Source organism: Lactuca saligna, chromosome 1 (genome assembly GCF_052625555.1).
Source record: "Lactuca saligna cultivar CGN05327 chromosome 1, ASM5262555v1, whole genome shotgun sequence".
Taxonomy (NCBI): Eukaryota; Viridiplantae; Streptophyta; class Magnoliopsida; order Asterales; family Asteraceae; genus Lactuca; species Lactuca saligna.
This window is the reverse complement of record NC_136417.1, coordinates 76,555,294-76,571,093: the sequence shown is the minus strand read 5'-3', so window position 1 is coordinate 76,571,093 and position 15,800 is coordinate 76,555,294. Positions and strand designations below refer to the sequence as shown.

General features: G+C 29.3%; 2 protein-coding genes across 2 annotated transcripts; both read left to right on the top strand.

The window, feature by feature from the left end:
- The first annotated feature begins 9,026 nt into the window (after nt 1–9,026).
- Nucleotides 9,027–12,468, top strand: LOC145008686 (uncharacterized). Its single transcript, XM_078967286.1, has 8 exons — nt 9,027–9,208; nt 9,324–9,423; nt 9,466–9,730; nt 9,844–10,251; nt 10,364–11,581; nt 11,714–11,911; nt 12,023–12,180; nt 12,271–12,468. The coding sequence occupies exons 1-8, from the start codon at nt 9,027–9,029 to the stop codon at nt 12,466–12,468; spliced, it is 2,727 nt and encodes a 908-aa protein (XP_078823412.1).
- A 24-nt stretch (nt 12,469–12,492) lies between these two features.
- LOC145008675 (uncharacterized) lies at nt 12,493–12,930 on the top strand. The gene has a single exon (XM_078967280.1). It carries the CDS (start codon nt 12,493–12,495, stop codon nt 12,928–12,930), a length of 438 nt encoding a protein of 145 aa, XP_078823406.1.
- The last annotated feature ends 2,870 nt before the right edge of the window (nt 12,931–15,800 follow it).

The window sequence follows — 15,800 nt, the reverse complement described above, 5'->3', positions numbered from 1 at the left end:
ATCTTCATTTATCAGGAGACGAACGAACAATCAGACCATCAAAGGCTGATCGTGCAGACACAAACAATATTCCAATCATGCATTGAGTTAGATTGTTGATTAATGTTGTAATTCCTAATCGGCTAATTCTCAAAATTTGTAAACATTATTCACAATTAGTTTAATCTTCACACTCATAATCCTAATCAAAGACTTCTCACACCGTTAACCATAATTAATTAAAGATTGTTTTGACTTTATTGTACTATTCGAAGGATTTTTTTGGCTTAATAATAAAGACTTCTATGTAAGTTAAGTTTTTGATTCTTCTCAATGTTTTAAAAACCGGTATGGTGACCGGTTCCCGGTTCGACCGCCGGGTGAACCATTTTCTATATTTTTCATGTATTTTTGATGTTTACAAGTTCAAACATTAAAAATCCATATAAAAATAAGTTGTAGATGAATCCAAGTACATTAAAATAACACCTAACCATAAGTTTCAGTGTTCTACATCAATCCATATATGTCAAAAAGAAAATAAAGTATAATACCGAAACAAAATATAGTTTTTGATGAATACAAACACATCAAAAGAATTTATAACATTTACCATATGTTTTTATTTAGAGAAAAATAAATAGATTTGAAAAAAATCACCAAAGTTTATTATGTAAATGGTTCTTTTTCATGTGTTTTTATTCGGTTTAACCAGTTCAACCGGTTTATTTCGACCGGTTCAACCAGTTTTTTCTAAAAACTGGCCGGTTCAATCCGATCCAAAAATCAATGTAAAACCGGTGATAGTTGAACCGCTCCCTCTCCCGGTTCCCGGTCCAACCGGTTCGACCAGTCGGTTCAAACCGGTTCTTAAAACATTGGTTCTTCTTGACTCTGTGATATTAATATTGTATTTTTTTTGGCTATATTTATTTATTGTTTTTAACTTAATCAAATTGAATGTATGAGTGATTGGCTTTTTCTTATCTAGATAACACGTAATATGAATGTTTGAGTATTTTATTTGATAGTTTTTGATTTAATCGTATTGAACGTGTATGATTGTTTGATTTTATTTTAATATTAATATCAATTATCAATATATGAAATTATTAATGTCAATTTTTTTAATGTGTTATATTTTTATTGAATGTTTTTTAGTTTGAATGTGACTATGTGTTATCTCACTCTAAATATTAAAGGTATACATTTTATTCTATTACTATAAGTTAGGTTACAGAGATTGGCGTCAAGCCGTCAAGGACTTTTTGGTATTCTGTTTTCATTTTTTGGTATTCCATTCACTTTTATAACTAAAAGAAATAAATTATAAATGTTAGTATTTAACTGATTCTTATATTTTTTTTATTTTAAAATTGTGTAGATGTTATTGGGCTAATTGTCTCATTTAGGCCACTTGAGACAACCAATCCTAATCCATCTAAACATTACATGAAGATGACTATTAGCAACTTAGAGTGAGATGATATTTATTTCATTTATTTATTATTTTTAGTCATATTTTTTCATACTAATTAAATTAATTTTTTATTTAGGTCTGTACACCTCAATGTCACTATATTTGGAAGTCAGGCACATGATATGTCACATTACCTGAAAAGTAACACCACGATTACTTGTGTTGTTATAGTGATGCAGTTCGTGAAACTTAACATTTGGAATGGTTTGTATTTTATTACTTAATTTGTTTTCCAATCTACTTTTATTGACTGTTCTATTTTTACAGGAATTGGTCAAGCCCAAAGTCATTTTGATATAACCAAAATGTTCATTAATTCAGACATTGTTGAATTTAATGAGTTTAAGAAAGAGTTAGTTTTTTAAATTTTATTTAAACTTATTTATGTTATTATATTTATTTAGATGAATACAATTTCTTATATTTAATAAATTAATTTTAAACATTGCAGATTGAAGGCTAATAACAAAGGAGGTATGTCTGAAAAAAGCATTACTACACTCCCAAGCTACTCTACCTCTTATATAGATGATTTTAAAGGCGATTTCCCTTTAAAAACTGTTTGTGAGATCACAGAACCACTTAAGGTATATGTTCTTTACTTTATATCCTTTAATTTTATTTGAACATTGTATTTTTTTTTTAATTTTACATTTTATTTGATATAGGAAATGAAATTTCTATTAGTTGGTTCCTTCGTCAATATAAGACAGAATCTACATTGGTATTACGATGCGTGCTACAAATGTGGAAGAATGATAAACAATGTGCCCAAAACCAATCTTTCCTATACCGCCGCCGGCAAGATGGAAGATAGTGTTGTAATTAAGTGTAAAAATGCAGCTTGCAACGATTCGAATTTTCATACTGTTATAAAGTATACACATACCTCCATTTATATTAATCATTTCAATCATTCAACAAAAATAATAAACTAATCCAATATTTTTTAGGTATATAATTCCAATCAACGTACAAGATCATACTGACACCATCGGATTCACTCTTTTTGATAGGGAAGAAAAAAGATTGTTGGATATAAGTGCATTCGAGTTGAAAAAAATACATGAAGAGGTATAGTTTTTTATTCATATTTTTTTATCAAATAACATTTTATTTGTTTTAATATATTAAACAATCTTCTTACATGCTAGTGACAGTTTGGAACTATATCCAAATCATATGAACGTCTTGAAAAACCGCAAATTTGCATTTCTTGTAGATGTTACATCCTACAATGTTACCAACTATAACAATATCTACACCGTTGTCAAACTTACAGAAGATGAGTCTGTTGTTTTAGAATTGGAAAGTAAACTAGAACTTATGGTAAATAATGTTTTAATGTTCAATATTTATGTTTATTTTTTATTTACATACATAACGTTTTACATATTTCCATATTATTTTCTAGAGTGTTCAATCAGTGTGCTTAAATGAAGTACCCATGGAATCAGATGAGGTCGTTCAAAATGTTCAAAAGGTATGTTATATTCTCATATTAACTTTTATTTATATTTAATTAGATCGCTTGTCAACTTATGTTTTTTTAATTTAGGATGTCATATCACAAACGGATGAGAATTTTACTCCCTCAACAATTGATAAATCATCCGCAACAAGTCCATTGAAAATATCAGGTGATTTGAAGCGCAACCTCCATGACATTTATGATGTTGATGGTGGAGGTGATTTGAGTTCAATTAAATCTAAAAGAAAATCAATGGGAGAGGTAAACCCACTTTTAGTTCCAAAAGTGGAAAAGTGAGTTGTTATGGTGATGACGTTTATGATCTAGAAGATGATGGTGATGCAAATTCTATAAAATCAAATATGGAATCTTTTAGTAAAGATACTCCAGTTTGGGTGCCAAAAGTGGAGAACTGAGTTGATTATGGTTTTTAAAAACAATTATTAAGTTTGGTTTTGTTTTAAAGACTATTTCGTTGTTTCGTTCAAGTATTTTGGGGACTTTCGTTTGTTTTTATACGTTTGTTTTGTTTATTTGAAGTGGTTTAATAGTACATTTTTACTTATTTGACACTTTCGCTTTAAAATTTGTTTGTATCACAATTACACTAAAATTAATCTTGGAAAATAATATGTTTAAAAACAGTTAAATTTAAATTCACAACAAGCAATGTACTTGTGTACAAGGGCATAACGAATAGTTTTTACATTGCAATTGTTTGTTTTTCTGTTTATGTCGCATACTAAAAAAACTATCGTTATTTCTTTTTAATAGGAAAGGACAATTCTGCCCTTATATATGGACCGTTTTACCAAATAACTTATTTCATAATATAGCGCCCTACTATTCATAAAAAGCAAATAAAGGGAAATGGACTAATAGGAATGAACCAAAAAAGGCAATCAACTATAAAGGGACATAAAACATACCAGGAGCATCAACAAGGGCAAAAAGGCCAATAAACCTCATATGAAGGAAGCAAGAATCATCCGAAACCAAGTATACCAGGGTCTAGCAAGAAAAAGACAACAAAATCAAGTAGTAAACAACATAAATGAAGCCACCCAACACAAAAGGGAGAAACATTCCAACTTATAGCAAAACCAAAAGGGCAAAACAGTGCATCTAACAGAAACATCATTATTGCAGTTTTTTTAGCCAAATGGCAAAAACTTCAAATTCGTATACAATATAAAAATAAAAATAAAAATATGTTATTCTTTATGGAAACCACGGGTAAGAATAAAATATTGATAATTAAATATTGTAATCACTAATCAAAGACTTCTAAAAATTTGGATAGACTACCGATAGCAATAGTAGTATAATGCTTAATTAAGAAAAAATAAAAAAGAAAATAGACGTAACAATAAGATAGTATTTTACACAAGCAAAACCAAAATGTGTGAAACTTTTTTGAAGAAAAAAGCATTATATGTTGCTAATTTCTATATTTCCTCAACTTCCTTTGTGCCAACATATAGTTTTGTTGTATAACATATGGTCACATCCCACTTATAATAAGCCTATAGTTAGACAAAATAAAATTAGCATATGTTAAGAAGATAAACTTAATTATACTCACATTCAATTTTTTCTTACTTCATGAAGGGTGGGGTTTATATTGGTAGCTATAACACAGTTTTCGCAAGGTTCTTCAAGTTAAGCAGCTTTGGAAGGTGTATTAGTACCTCACACTGTACATGAGATAATGCAGCAACTCCAGTCCATCCATTTATTGGGTATGCAGCTTGAAGATATATCAAACAAACAAAAACTTGTCATTTTTTCTAAAATAAGCGCTTAACATTTTTTTTTCTTTTATCAAGTGTTTTTTTTAAAAAAAAATATTATATGACAAACTAACAAAACTATTATATGAATACAAATATTTTTTGAGGTAAATAAATATTTTAAATATGAGAAAATGACTTAAAATGGTAATTATATTTTTGTAAGAACATTGTTATTTATTGCAATTTGCATCAGGTGACCATGTCCAGAAAGAAGGAATTTGCTAAGAGTTTTGGATCTCCCTTTCTGGTATTTGATCATAATTTGGTAAAATTCATGATTAAAACAATTTTCCTATTCCATAGCTATTTACTTTTCATTATTGCAGTTTTTTAGCCAAATGGCAAAAACTTCAAATTCGAATAAATTATAAAAATAAAAATAATAATCTGTTATTCTTTGTATTTAATAGAAAAGTATAATTATGCCCTTTCCTATTAATCTTGCCGTGTTCCTATCATTGTTTGTTTTTCTGTTTATGTCGTATACTAAAAAACTATCATTATTTATTTTTAATAGAAAACAACAATTCTGCCCTTATATATGGATTGTTTTACCAAATAACTTATTTCATAATATAGCGGCCTACTTCTCATATAAAGCCACATAAAGGGCAACGGACTAATAGGAATGAACCAAAAAAAGGCAATCAACTATAAAGCGACATAAAACATACCAGGAGCATCAACAAGGGCAAAAATGCCAATAAACCTCATATGAAGGAAGCAATAAACCTCATATGAAGGAAGCAAGAATCAACAGACATCCCAAACCAAGTATACCAGGGTCTAGCAAGAAAAAGACAACAAATTGAAATAGTAAACAACATAAATGAAGCCACCCAACAGAAAAGGGAAAAACATTCCAACTTATAGCAAAACCAAAAGGGCAAAACAGTCCATCTAAGAGAAACATCAGGTCAATGGTTTGTAATCTTTATCAATCAACACATCAATAGGGTTTAATAGGTTAAACAAAAGATGGTTGACAATTGTCTGGATCTCCCTTTGTGGTATCTGATCATAATTTTCCTATTCAGGATTAAAACAATTAATTTATTGAGCATATAATTACTTTTCAGATATCTGTATCTACTTTTTAATCAAATATGATAACATAATAAATAGTTTTTTAGTTTCTTTTGTTTTGACTAAATAAGAAAAATGTAAGGTACAATAAACAAATTAATAAGTTTTAGTTTCCAAATACAAGAATTATGCATAATACTATATATATATATATATATATATATATATATATATATATATATATATATATATATATATATATATATATATATATATTGTTTTCAACACACGGTGGTTTTTTTTTTTTTTTAATTTTTTTTAATATTAAATTATTTTTGTACAAATAAAATTTTAAAATACAATCTAAATTAAATAATATTAACAAATATCACAAAAAATGAAACTTCAAGGTATTTTTTTATTTACTCGTATTAATATAAATCAGTGAATAATTTTGCACAAAATTAAGCCTAATGTTTAGCAAATTCAAATTTCAAAATTTTAAAATAATACTCACACAATACGAAATTCAAAACTTTTAGCAAATTGAAAAATACCTGATTGTGTTTCCATTCTTAATCGATTTCGAGGTATTCTTTTGAAGTTCTTCAGTTTTCGCTAATATCTTTATAAACAAGAGTTCTGCAAAAATAAAACCAGGTAAATTTCTTCCCAATAATGTATGTTCTGTTAATAAATCCTAAGATTCACAAACAATTGACCATCTCTTACCTTCAATCTTGCTGTCTTCAACCCCCAATTTTTCGTTTCTTCAATCTTTGAGTTCGACATCGACTATTTATTGATGTAAGTCTCTGAGTTCGACATCGACTTTGGTTGTAAGTTTCTCTTCCACGTCTCTTACCTTCGTCACTTCCTTCATCGACTATTAATTGATGTAAGTCTCTGGTGACGATATCCTCTTCCGAATCGTTCCACATTCCATTTGAAAACACCCGATAATATGTAACTAATCGCATCCTTCTCATTTCCTGATTTTCGAGAATATCGACACAAATCGTTCTATGTTGTTTAATCGTCAAGGTTCTGACCTACATACACATTCTGAATGATACCTCCATTTCATTTTTTGTACGCCACAAACGAGATTTGTAGTCACTTGGATAGATAGGTTTAGGGCTACGTTTAATTGTACCCATCCATTCATCATTTCTTTCTTTTTCGAATACCTAGAAATGGAGAAATGTAGATTCGTACGTTAGGTTTGGGAGGTTAGGGATGTTTCATACGTGGCTGCCAATTTTTGAAAATAGGGGATATTAATGATAAATTATACATTTCAAAGTGTATAAAGTAAAAAAATTATTAACCTATAATAAATCTATGACTATAATGACAATACTAAACTGCAATTCTATATTACAATTATAATTTAAAAAAAAATTAGTGGTATTGATGTATATAATATTGATGTACAAATCATTTTTAAGACAAATGATTTAGTGGTATTGTCATTATTTTATATTTAGGTTTTATTAACATAAAAATATTAGGTTGTAACTACATTACAACTATGGTCCCACTTATATTATATTTACTTTATTTATTTTTTTCGATGGCTTTCGTCTAATTTTAAATAATAAATCCGGTTGTGTTGTTTTATTAATTATGTGCATAGCATTTATTTTTTTTAACTGAATTGTGTTAATTGTTCAGAACGCACGCAGATCATGAAGTCAGTTAATTCTAAAAAAAACTAGAAAATTAAATACTTTTTACTTAGAAAATAGACAACACGTTAATTTGTCTGCTACATCAATCCAACAATCTTCAACTGCTACTAATGTTCTTTCTTCAATTAACAATGGTATGTTTATCATTTACCATTTTTTAATTTTATTTTTACATATTTTTTAAGTTCTTTGTATATTCTTTAATAACATAAAACTATGTACCATTCTAACACCAACCCGTATTAACATGACAAGAAAAAGCAAAGATATTATCTGCTTCGTTGTACGTTGAATCTTCATCATCTGGAATATTTTTTAACAAAGGTTACAAAGGTACATTTATTTCTTCACTATTATTAATATTCTATATCAATACAATTATCAACCTATTGTTAACTTTATATCATATGCTTATATTTCTTATGCAGAAGAAAACAACCATATCTACTACTTGCAAGCAAAAGAGAATAGAAGACGGAGAAAATTATATTTGGATAATAAGCGATTGAAGACAACAAATATAAGATCCAGCATTCTAAATCCATCAACTCCACATGTCTTAAAAAACATGGATAGCCGTAATTTTCTTATTAAAATCAACCACGTTTTACACTTCTTTTAACTGAAAAATACAATACATAAATTCTCATCTTTCTATGTTATTACCCTATAATCTTATACAATTTTACCTTCTTATTTTGTTTTTTACGTCATGTCTTCAATTTTTATAATATATCTTTTTGCAGATCAATTTAAGAGCGTTGGTCTTCAAAATGAAAATGTTCATTCATATAGATCTCGAGGAAATGAAAATACGACCTTACAATTTTCTCCTTCATACATAAATGTTAGAACTCCATTATCTAACATTACAAATGTTAATAATTTTCTTTTTAAATTTACTATAATGCATTCTCTAATAAATTTATAATCTTTTTTTAATATACTATTATTTGTTTCAGCTAACATTGGTTTCAATAACTACCCCACTTCAACATTAGCAAATAAAAGTAACTACTATGTGCTTTCAAAAGATATGACATCCAGAACTGCATCTACAATATGTCAATCTTCATCATCGATCATGTTAAATCCAGGATGTCATAAATTAAAAAGGAAATTGAAACATTTATCTCCTATTCCATTAATTGACCTGATAGCAGATGTAGAAAATATACATGAGGTCGTATCTGAAAACTTAATCGTTGGTATTTCCAAAGGTAAACAAAAATATATCCATTTTTATTATTTTTTTTCAAATCAATTCCTATATGGTATATATTTATAAAGTTAGTATTATATTAATAACACTTAATTTTTTTACAGAATATTTGGATCATGGTGATTAGATTGTTGTATGCCAAACATGTCGTGCAAAGTTATGGACAAATGAATCCATTAGAGGCAAAAAAAAAAAGAGCACAAATTTTTCATTATGTTGTGATTATGGCAAGGTTCAACTACTAGATTTAAAAAAGGCACCACCAACTTATGAAAGAATGTTTCAATCAAACGATTGTAAAAGCAAAAACTTCAGGAAAAATATACGACGTTACAATTCAATGTTTTCTTTTACATCGATGGGTGGTAAGATTGATTCTTCAATCAATAAAGGAAATGCTCCATACATTTTCAGACTTGGTGGCCAAAATTATCATAGTATTGGAAGTCTTTTACCAGCAAAAGGATCGCAGCCAAAATTCTCTCAGTTATACATTTATGATACTGATAATGAAAATTCAAATAGGCAGAGATGTTTTCGGTAAATTTTCAATTTTCTTATTCATACTCTATTTTAATATATATATATATATATATATATATATATATATATATATATATATTGCTGATGTTATTTATATTTTCCATTCATATAGTGGGGAAAACCAACAATCTACATCATTTGATAATGAAATTATTGAAGAATTGAAGGTCATGCTAGATTCAAATAATGTCTTGGTTAGCTCTTATAGAATGGTAAGATATGCTTTTTAGAAAAATCTTCACGTTGCTATGAAGTTAAGAATTATTGGGAAAAGGAATCGTGATGGAAGAACATATAACCTACCAACTGCTTCTGAGGTTGCAGCTTTAATTGTAGGTGACATTTCAGATTCGATTGAAAATAGAGATATCGTTGTTCAAACAAAATCGGGTTTTCTACAACGTATCAGTGAATTGCATCCTTCTTACCTTCCTCTCCAATATCCACTACTATTTCCATGTGGGGATGATGGTTATAGTGTTGACATTCTTCATAGAGGAATTACAGATACAACCAACAGTAAGCGGGCGACATGTACAATGAGAGAATTTTTCGCTTTTAGAATTCAAGACATGATCATTCGTTCTCACTGATTCTTAATTCAAAAAGGTTGTTTCAACAATTTCTGGTAGATGCGTATACTATGATTGAAAGTGAGAGATTGCATTACATACGCAGACAACAACATGTTCTTAGATGCGAGTCTTATGAGAATTTACGTAGGCAAAAAGCTCAAGGAGCTACAAGTATCTCCAACGTCGGACAACGTGTGATATTACCTTCATCATTTACTGGTGGTGCACGCTATATGCTTCAAAACTATTTGGATGCCATGTCGTTATGTAAATGGTATGGATATCCTGATTTCTTCATAACCTTTACGTGTAATCCCAAATGGCTAGAGGTGAAAAGGTTTCTTAAGGATACTTCACTTCAACCAGAAGACAGACCTGATATACTATGTAGGTTGTTCAAGATCAAGCTTGATGCATTTATTAAAGACTTAAGGAAGAATCATATCTTCGGCATAGTTCAAGTTGGTATTTAAAATTAACTTATTTCATAATTCATGAGATTAAATGCTTTTTATTTCATATTTTTAACATTTTGCTTATGGTTTAACCATATTTTTTTTTGCAAAATATTTTGCAGTTGTTTATACAATTGAATTTCAAAAAAGAGGTTTGCTACATAGTCATATATGTCTATTCATGCATTCTAACTACAAGCTAGCCACTGTTGAATTAATCGATCCCATAATATCCGCCGAAATACCAAACAAAGATGAAGATCCTGAATTGTATTCACTTGTGAATGAGTTCATGATTCATGGTCCATGTGGAGCTGAAAATATCAATTGCCCATGCATGGGTGACAAAAAGTGCTCTAAAAACTTTCTAAAGCAATTCTGCAATCATACATCTGTTGATCAGGATGGTTTTCCCTTATATAGGAGAAGAAACAATGGTCATTTTGTTGAAAAATCAGGTGTCAAGTTGGATAATAGAATTGTTGTCCCCTACAACAAATATCTATTGAAAAGATATCAGGCACAAATTAATGTTGAATGGTGCAATCAGGGATCATCTATAAAGTATTTATTCAAATACATAAACAAAGGACCAGATAGAGCTACAATTGCCATTGTACGAAGCAACAATGATTGTGATAATCATGATGTTGTCGATGAAATAAATGAATATTACGATTATAGATATTTATCTACATGTGAAGCATCATGGAGAATTTTTACATATGATGTTCATTACAGATATCCTTCTGTGGTTAGACTACCTTTTCATCTTCCTGGTCAACAGCAAATTGTATATGGGGAAGACGATGATATTGATGATGTTTTGAACAAACCTGTTGTTGCTGCTTCAATGTTCACAGCTTGGATGGAGTGTAATGTAATTTCAAATGATGCACGAAAACTTACGTATGTTGAGTTTCCTACAAAGTTTGTTTGGAATCGTAAGGATAGGTTTTGGAAGCCTAGGGAAGTAGGAAAGTGCATTGGTAGAATTCATTCAGTTTCACCTAATCTAGAGGAAGCTTATTTCTTAAGGATTCTTTTAAATAAGGTGAAATGTCCGAGATCATTTGAAGAGATTCGCACAATAAATGGTGAAGAATATTTGTCTTTTAGAGATGCTTGTTATGCTCTTGGGCTTTTGGATGATGACAAAGAATACATCGATGCAATTAAAGAAGCAAGTCATTCTGGATCTGGTTTTTATCTACGATTCTCATTTGCCACATTGTTGATGTGTAACAGTATATCTAAACCAGAAGTTGTTTGGGAAAATACATGGGAATATTTGGCGGATGGAATTCTTTATAATCAACGACAGAGATTAAAGTTATCAGGTATTAAATTTTTTTTATTATTATTTATTTAAAAATTAAATTATTTATTTTCTAACATACATTTGATAAATTTTAATTATAAGTAAATATGGGTAATAATATATGTAATTAATTTGATATTTTGTTCTCCAGGCTTAACTCTTAGTGAAGATCGGCTTATGAACTTAACTCTGTACGAGATAGAACAGATTATACTTCGTAACAACAACACTGTCAAAAATTATAAAAACATGCCTTACTCGGACGTTGATTCTGTTTCTTCTTTAAACAATCGACTTATCACCGAGGAGCTAGATTATGACATTTCCATTATAAAGACTGAGTTTGACCGTATGTTTCTTGCATTAACAAATGAACAACGTGACATTTTCCTTGATATCATGGGTGCAGTTAAAAAAAATAAAGGAGGTGTCTTCTTTGTTTATGGTTATGGTGGAACAGGTAAAACTTTTTTATGGAAGACAATATCTGCATCAATTAGATGTGATGGTCATATCGTTTTAAATGTTGCTTCAAGTGGAATTGCTTTGTTATTATTGCCCGGAGGTAGAACAACCCACTCTCGATTTATAATTCCATTTGAACTTACTGAGGATTCTGTATGTAAAATAAATCGAAGTAGTGAGCTCGCTAGCTTATTGAGAAAAACATTTTTGATAATTTGGGATGAAGCACCTATGGTCCATAAGCATGCATTTGAAGCTTTAGATAGAAGTTTAAAAGATGTATTGAGGTCTGAAAATTCTACCGAGTCGAATATTCCATTTGGAGGGAAAGTTATTGTTTTTGGAGGAGATTTCAGACAAATTTTGCCTGTTATTCCGGGTGGCAGCAGACAAAACATTGTTAACGCTTCTTTAAATTCTTCATATTTATGGCAACATTGAAAAATCCATTAGTTAACAAAAAACATGAGGCTAACGGTTGGAAGGGATCAGTCTGCTGTAGAAAAAATAAAAGATTTTGCAGAATGGCTATTGGATATAGGAAAAGGAAAACTTGGTGGTCAGAATGACGGCGAAACGGTTATTGATATTCCAGATGATATTCTCATTAGTGATCCAAAGGATCCTATAGGTTCATTAATTGAGTTTGTATATCCTTCGATTTTGGATAATTACAACAATACAAGTTATTTTCAAGAAAGAGCAATACTAGCTCCAAAGAATGAAGTGGTTCAGGAAATTAATGACCGTTTGCTATTGAAGTTTCCAGGAGATGAGGTTGAATATTTAAGTTCAGATAGTATATGCCAATCTGAATTTGTCCATGATCAGTTTGATGCAGATTTATACTCACTTGATGTTTTAAATGGTCTCAAAGTTTCGGGTCTACCAAATCATAAGTAAGTTTTAAAAATCGGTGTTTCGGTTATGTTACTAAGAAATATTGATCAAAAAAATGGCTTGTGTAATGGAACAAGACTCCAAGTGATATCATTGGGCAAACGTGTTATCGAGGCACGTATCTTATCTGAAACTAATATTGGAAATCTGACTTTTATTCCAAGAATGTCTTTAACGCCATCAGAAAAAAAAATTCCATTCAAATTCAAAAGAAGACAGTTTCCATTGGTTGTATGTTTTGCTATGACTATTAATAAGAGTCAAGGACAGTCGTTATCCAAGGTTGGCTTGTACCTCAAAGATCCTATTTTTTCACATGGGTAATTATATGTCGCCTTATCTAGAGTTCAAAGCAGAGAGGGATTAAAATTGTTAATTTTAGATAAGGATGGTAACCTAACCAATAAAACTTCCAATGTTGTTTATAAGGAAGTTTTGGTAATTTATAATCAATTATTTTGTATCATCTTTTATTTATTTTTAGTATTAATTAATTAAATTATATAACTTCCTAAAATTATATTAATATATTCTATTTGATTTATTCATGTTAAGTAACTTATAATATTTCATTGTTTTTCCTTTATTCATGTTAATTACATTACTTTAAATAAATTTTTATAATTAAAAATTCATTATTGCTTAAAATTTATAAATTTTAAATACTTACAAATGCCAATATTAATAAAATAAATATACTATTATTATGTATTTATCTTTTTTTTTTCTTAACTATGGTATCTTCGTATATTATGTAATCAAAATTATGATTCTATTTAAATCAATCAACCGTGGGTCCCACGGGTTTTACACCTGGTTTAGTAATTTACATCATTAGTTCTTTTTTTCGTTTTACATCGTTCATTCTTGTGGTATTATTTTATGGCAGCAATTGTCCTTAAAACGTCAAAATTAATTTTTGGTTGTTTCTTTTAATTGAATGATGAATTTGTGTGTGCGTGTGTGTGTTTTTTTTTTTTTTAATTTGTTAATCTTTTAGAGTAAAATACACAAATAGTTCCTATGGTTTAGAGTAATTTATTGCATCTTTGGTCCTATCAAACATAAAAGTAAAATTTGTATTATTTAGTTTATCATTTCTAAATTAGAAAAATAGAAAAAGTTTAAAACTCCCCCCACCCTCCCCATTTTATCCCCACCCACCCTCTCCTTTTACATTTTCACAAATTTCCCTAAAACCTTTTTCCGACAATAGAACACTAACCCTTTTCAAGAGAGAGACACCACCTCATCGACGACTTAGTGAGCTTTCTTCGTCTTATCCACTCTTCCGAATCTCCATTCTAATTCCAGTATTTTTTTAAGGGAAATTAGAATGAAGCTAAAGACGCAAATTACGAAGGTATGTGGGAGATTCAACAGATTTTTCCGGTGACAAAAGAAGGATCGACGGAGGTAAGAAATTTCTTATTCTTGATCCTCTATTTTCTCACCGTTAAGTTTGATTCTGACCCTCAAGATGTTGGTCTTAATTTTAGTTTGATTTTGATCTCTCTTTAGTGGGGGATTTACTTTTGGTATGAAATTTGGTTTTTCTTGTTGCAAAATTTATGGTTTATCAAGCTACGAATCTCGGTTTCAATTGGAAAAGTCAAATATTTTCAAATCGATGTGGGTATTGTGGTGAGTATTGAAGGTGAAGGATTCTGTACTTGATAGAATCTTTGTGACTTTTCAGGGATGAAAAGAAAGATGTGTAACATCTCCTTTTTTTCTTGTATGTTAATATTTATGTATTTATGACAGTAAATTACTAAAATCATCTTTATGGTTTGGTCAAAATTACACGTTTGGTCCCTGACCTTTTTTTTGCGCTCGGATCGACCATGTGGTTTTATTTTGTTGCGGTTTTTGTCCCTATGTTTGGTCCAAATTTCACGTTTACTTCCTAACTTTATGTATGTAAGGGACGAAAAACGTAACAAAATCAAACTACAGGAATGACCCGAGTGCAAAAAAAAATTAGGGACCAAACTTACAATTTTGACCAAACCATAAGGACTATTTTAGTAATTTACTCTATTTATTATTTAATTTAATTATTTTAATTTTAAAAACAAAGAAAACAACATAATAACCTAAACTGAAATAGAAATGGAGAGAAGGGGTTGAAAGGAGCATGTTTGAAACTTTAATTGTTAGACTACTTGAAACTTAGGGACCATTTGTGTCAAATTTGCCAAAATGAAATGCTGTTTTAAAAAATTCGTAATAAATAGTGAAAATCGTAGGAGGAAGTGCAATATACTAATATGTCCCTCAAAATTTATAATGTTGAACTTTCGTTGTAAGGAATAATGATACATAATTGATGGTTTTGAGGAGGCTAAGGTAGTCTCGAACACAGTTCTGTTTTGGTGTTTTGGGGCATATTCTAGGAAAATAAACCAAATACCTAATATATATATATATATATATATATATATATATATATATATATATATATATATATATATATATATATATATATATATATATTCTAATAAAAGAATCAGTGGCGGATCCAGAAAGAAAAATCAGGGGTTATAATTTTTTTTTTAAGGGTTGCACTATTAGAAAAAAAAAAAAAAACATCCTTTCTGAAGGTAGTTTCTGTCACATAATCACCAATAGAGTGATGAATTTACACAAAATTCACAATTATCAAACTTTGTGATAGATTACTAACGGATTTGTGATTGATTTCCAACGGATTTGTGACGAATTTTCACTAAATTTATATTTGACGCGAAAATTGGAGGGGTAGCTCGTGCTACACCATGCTACAACGTAAATCCGTCCATGAAAAAAATAGTTTTTAATCTCCTTTTAACATGTGTCATCTTACTAATTAATATATATATATATATATT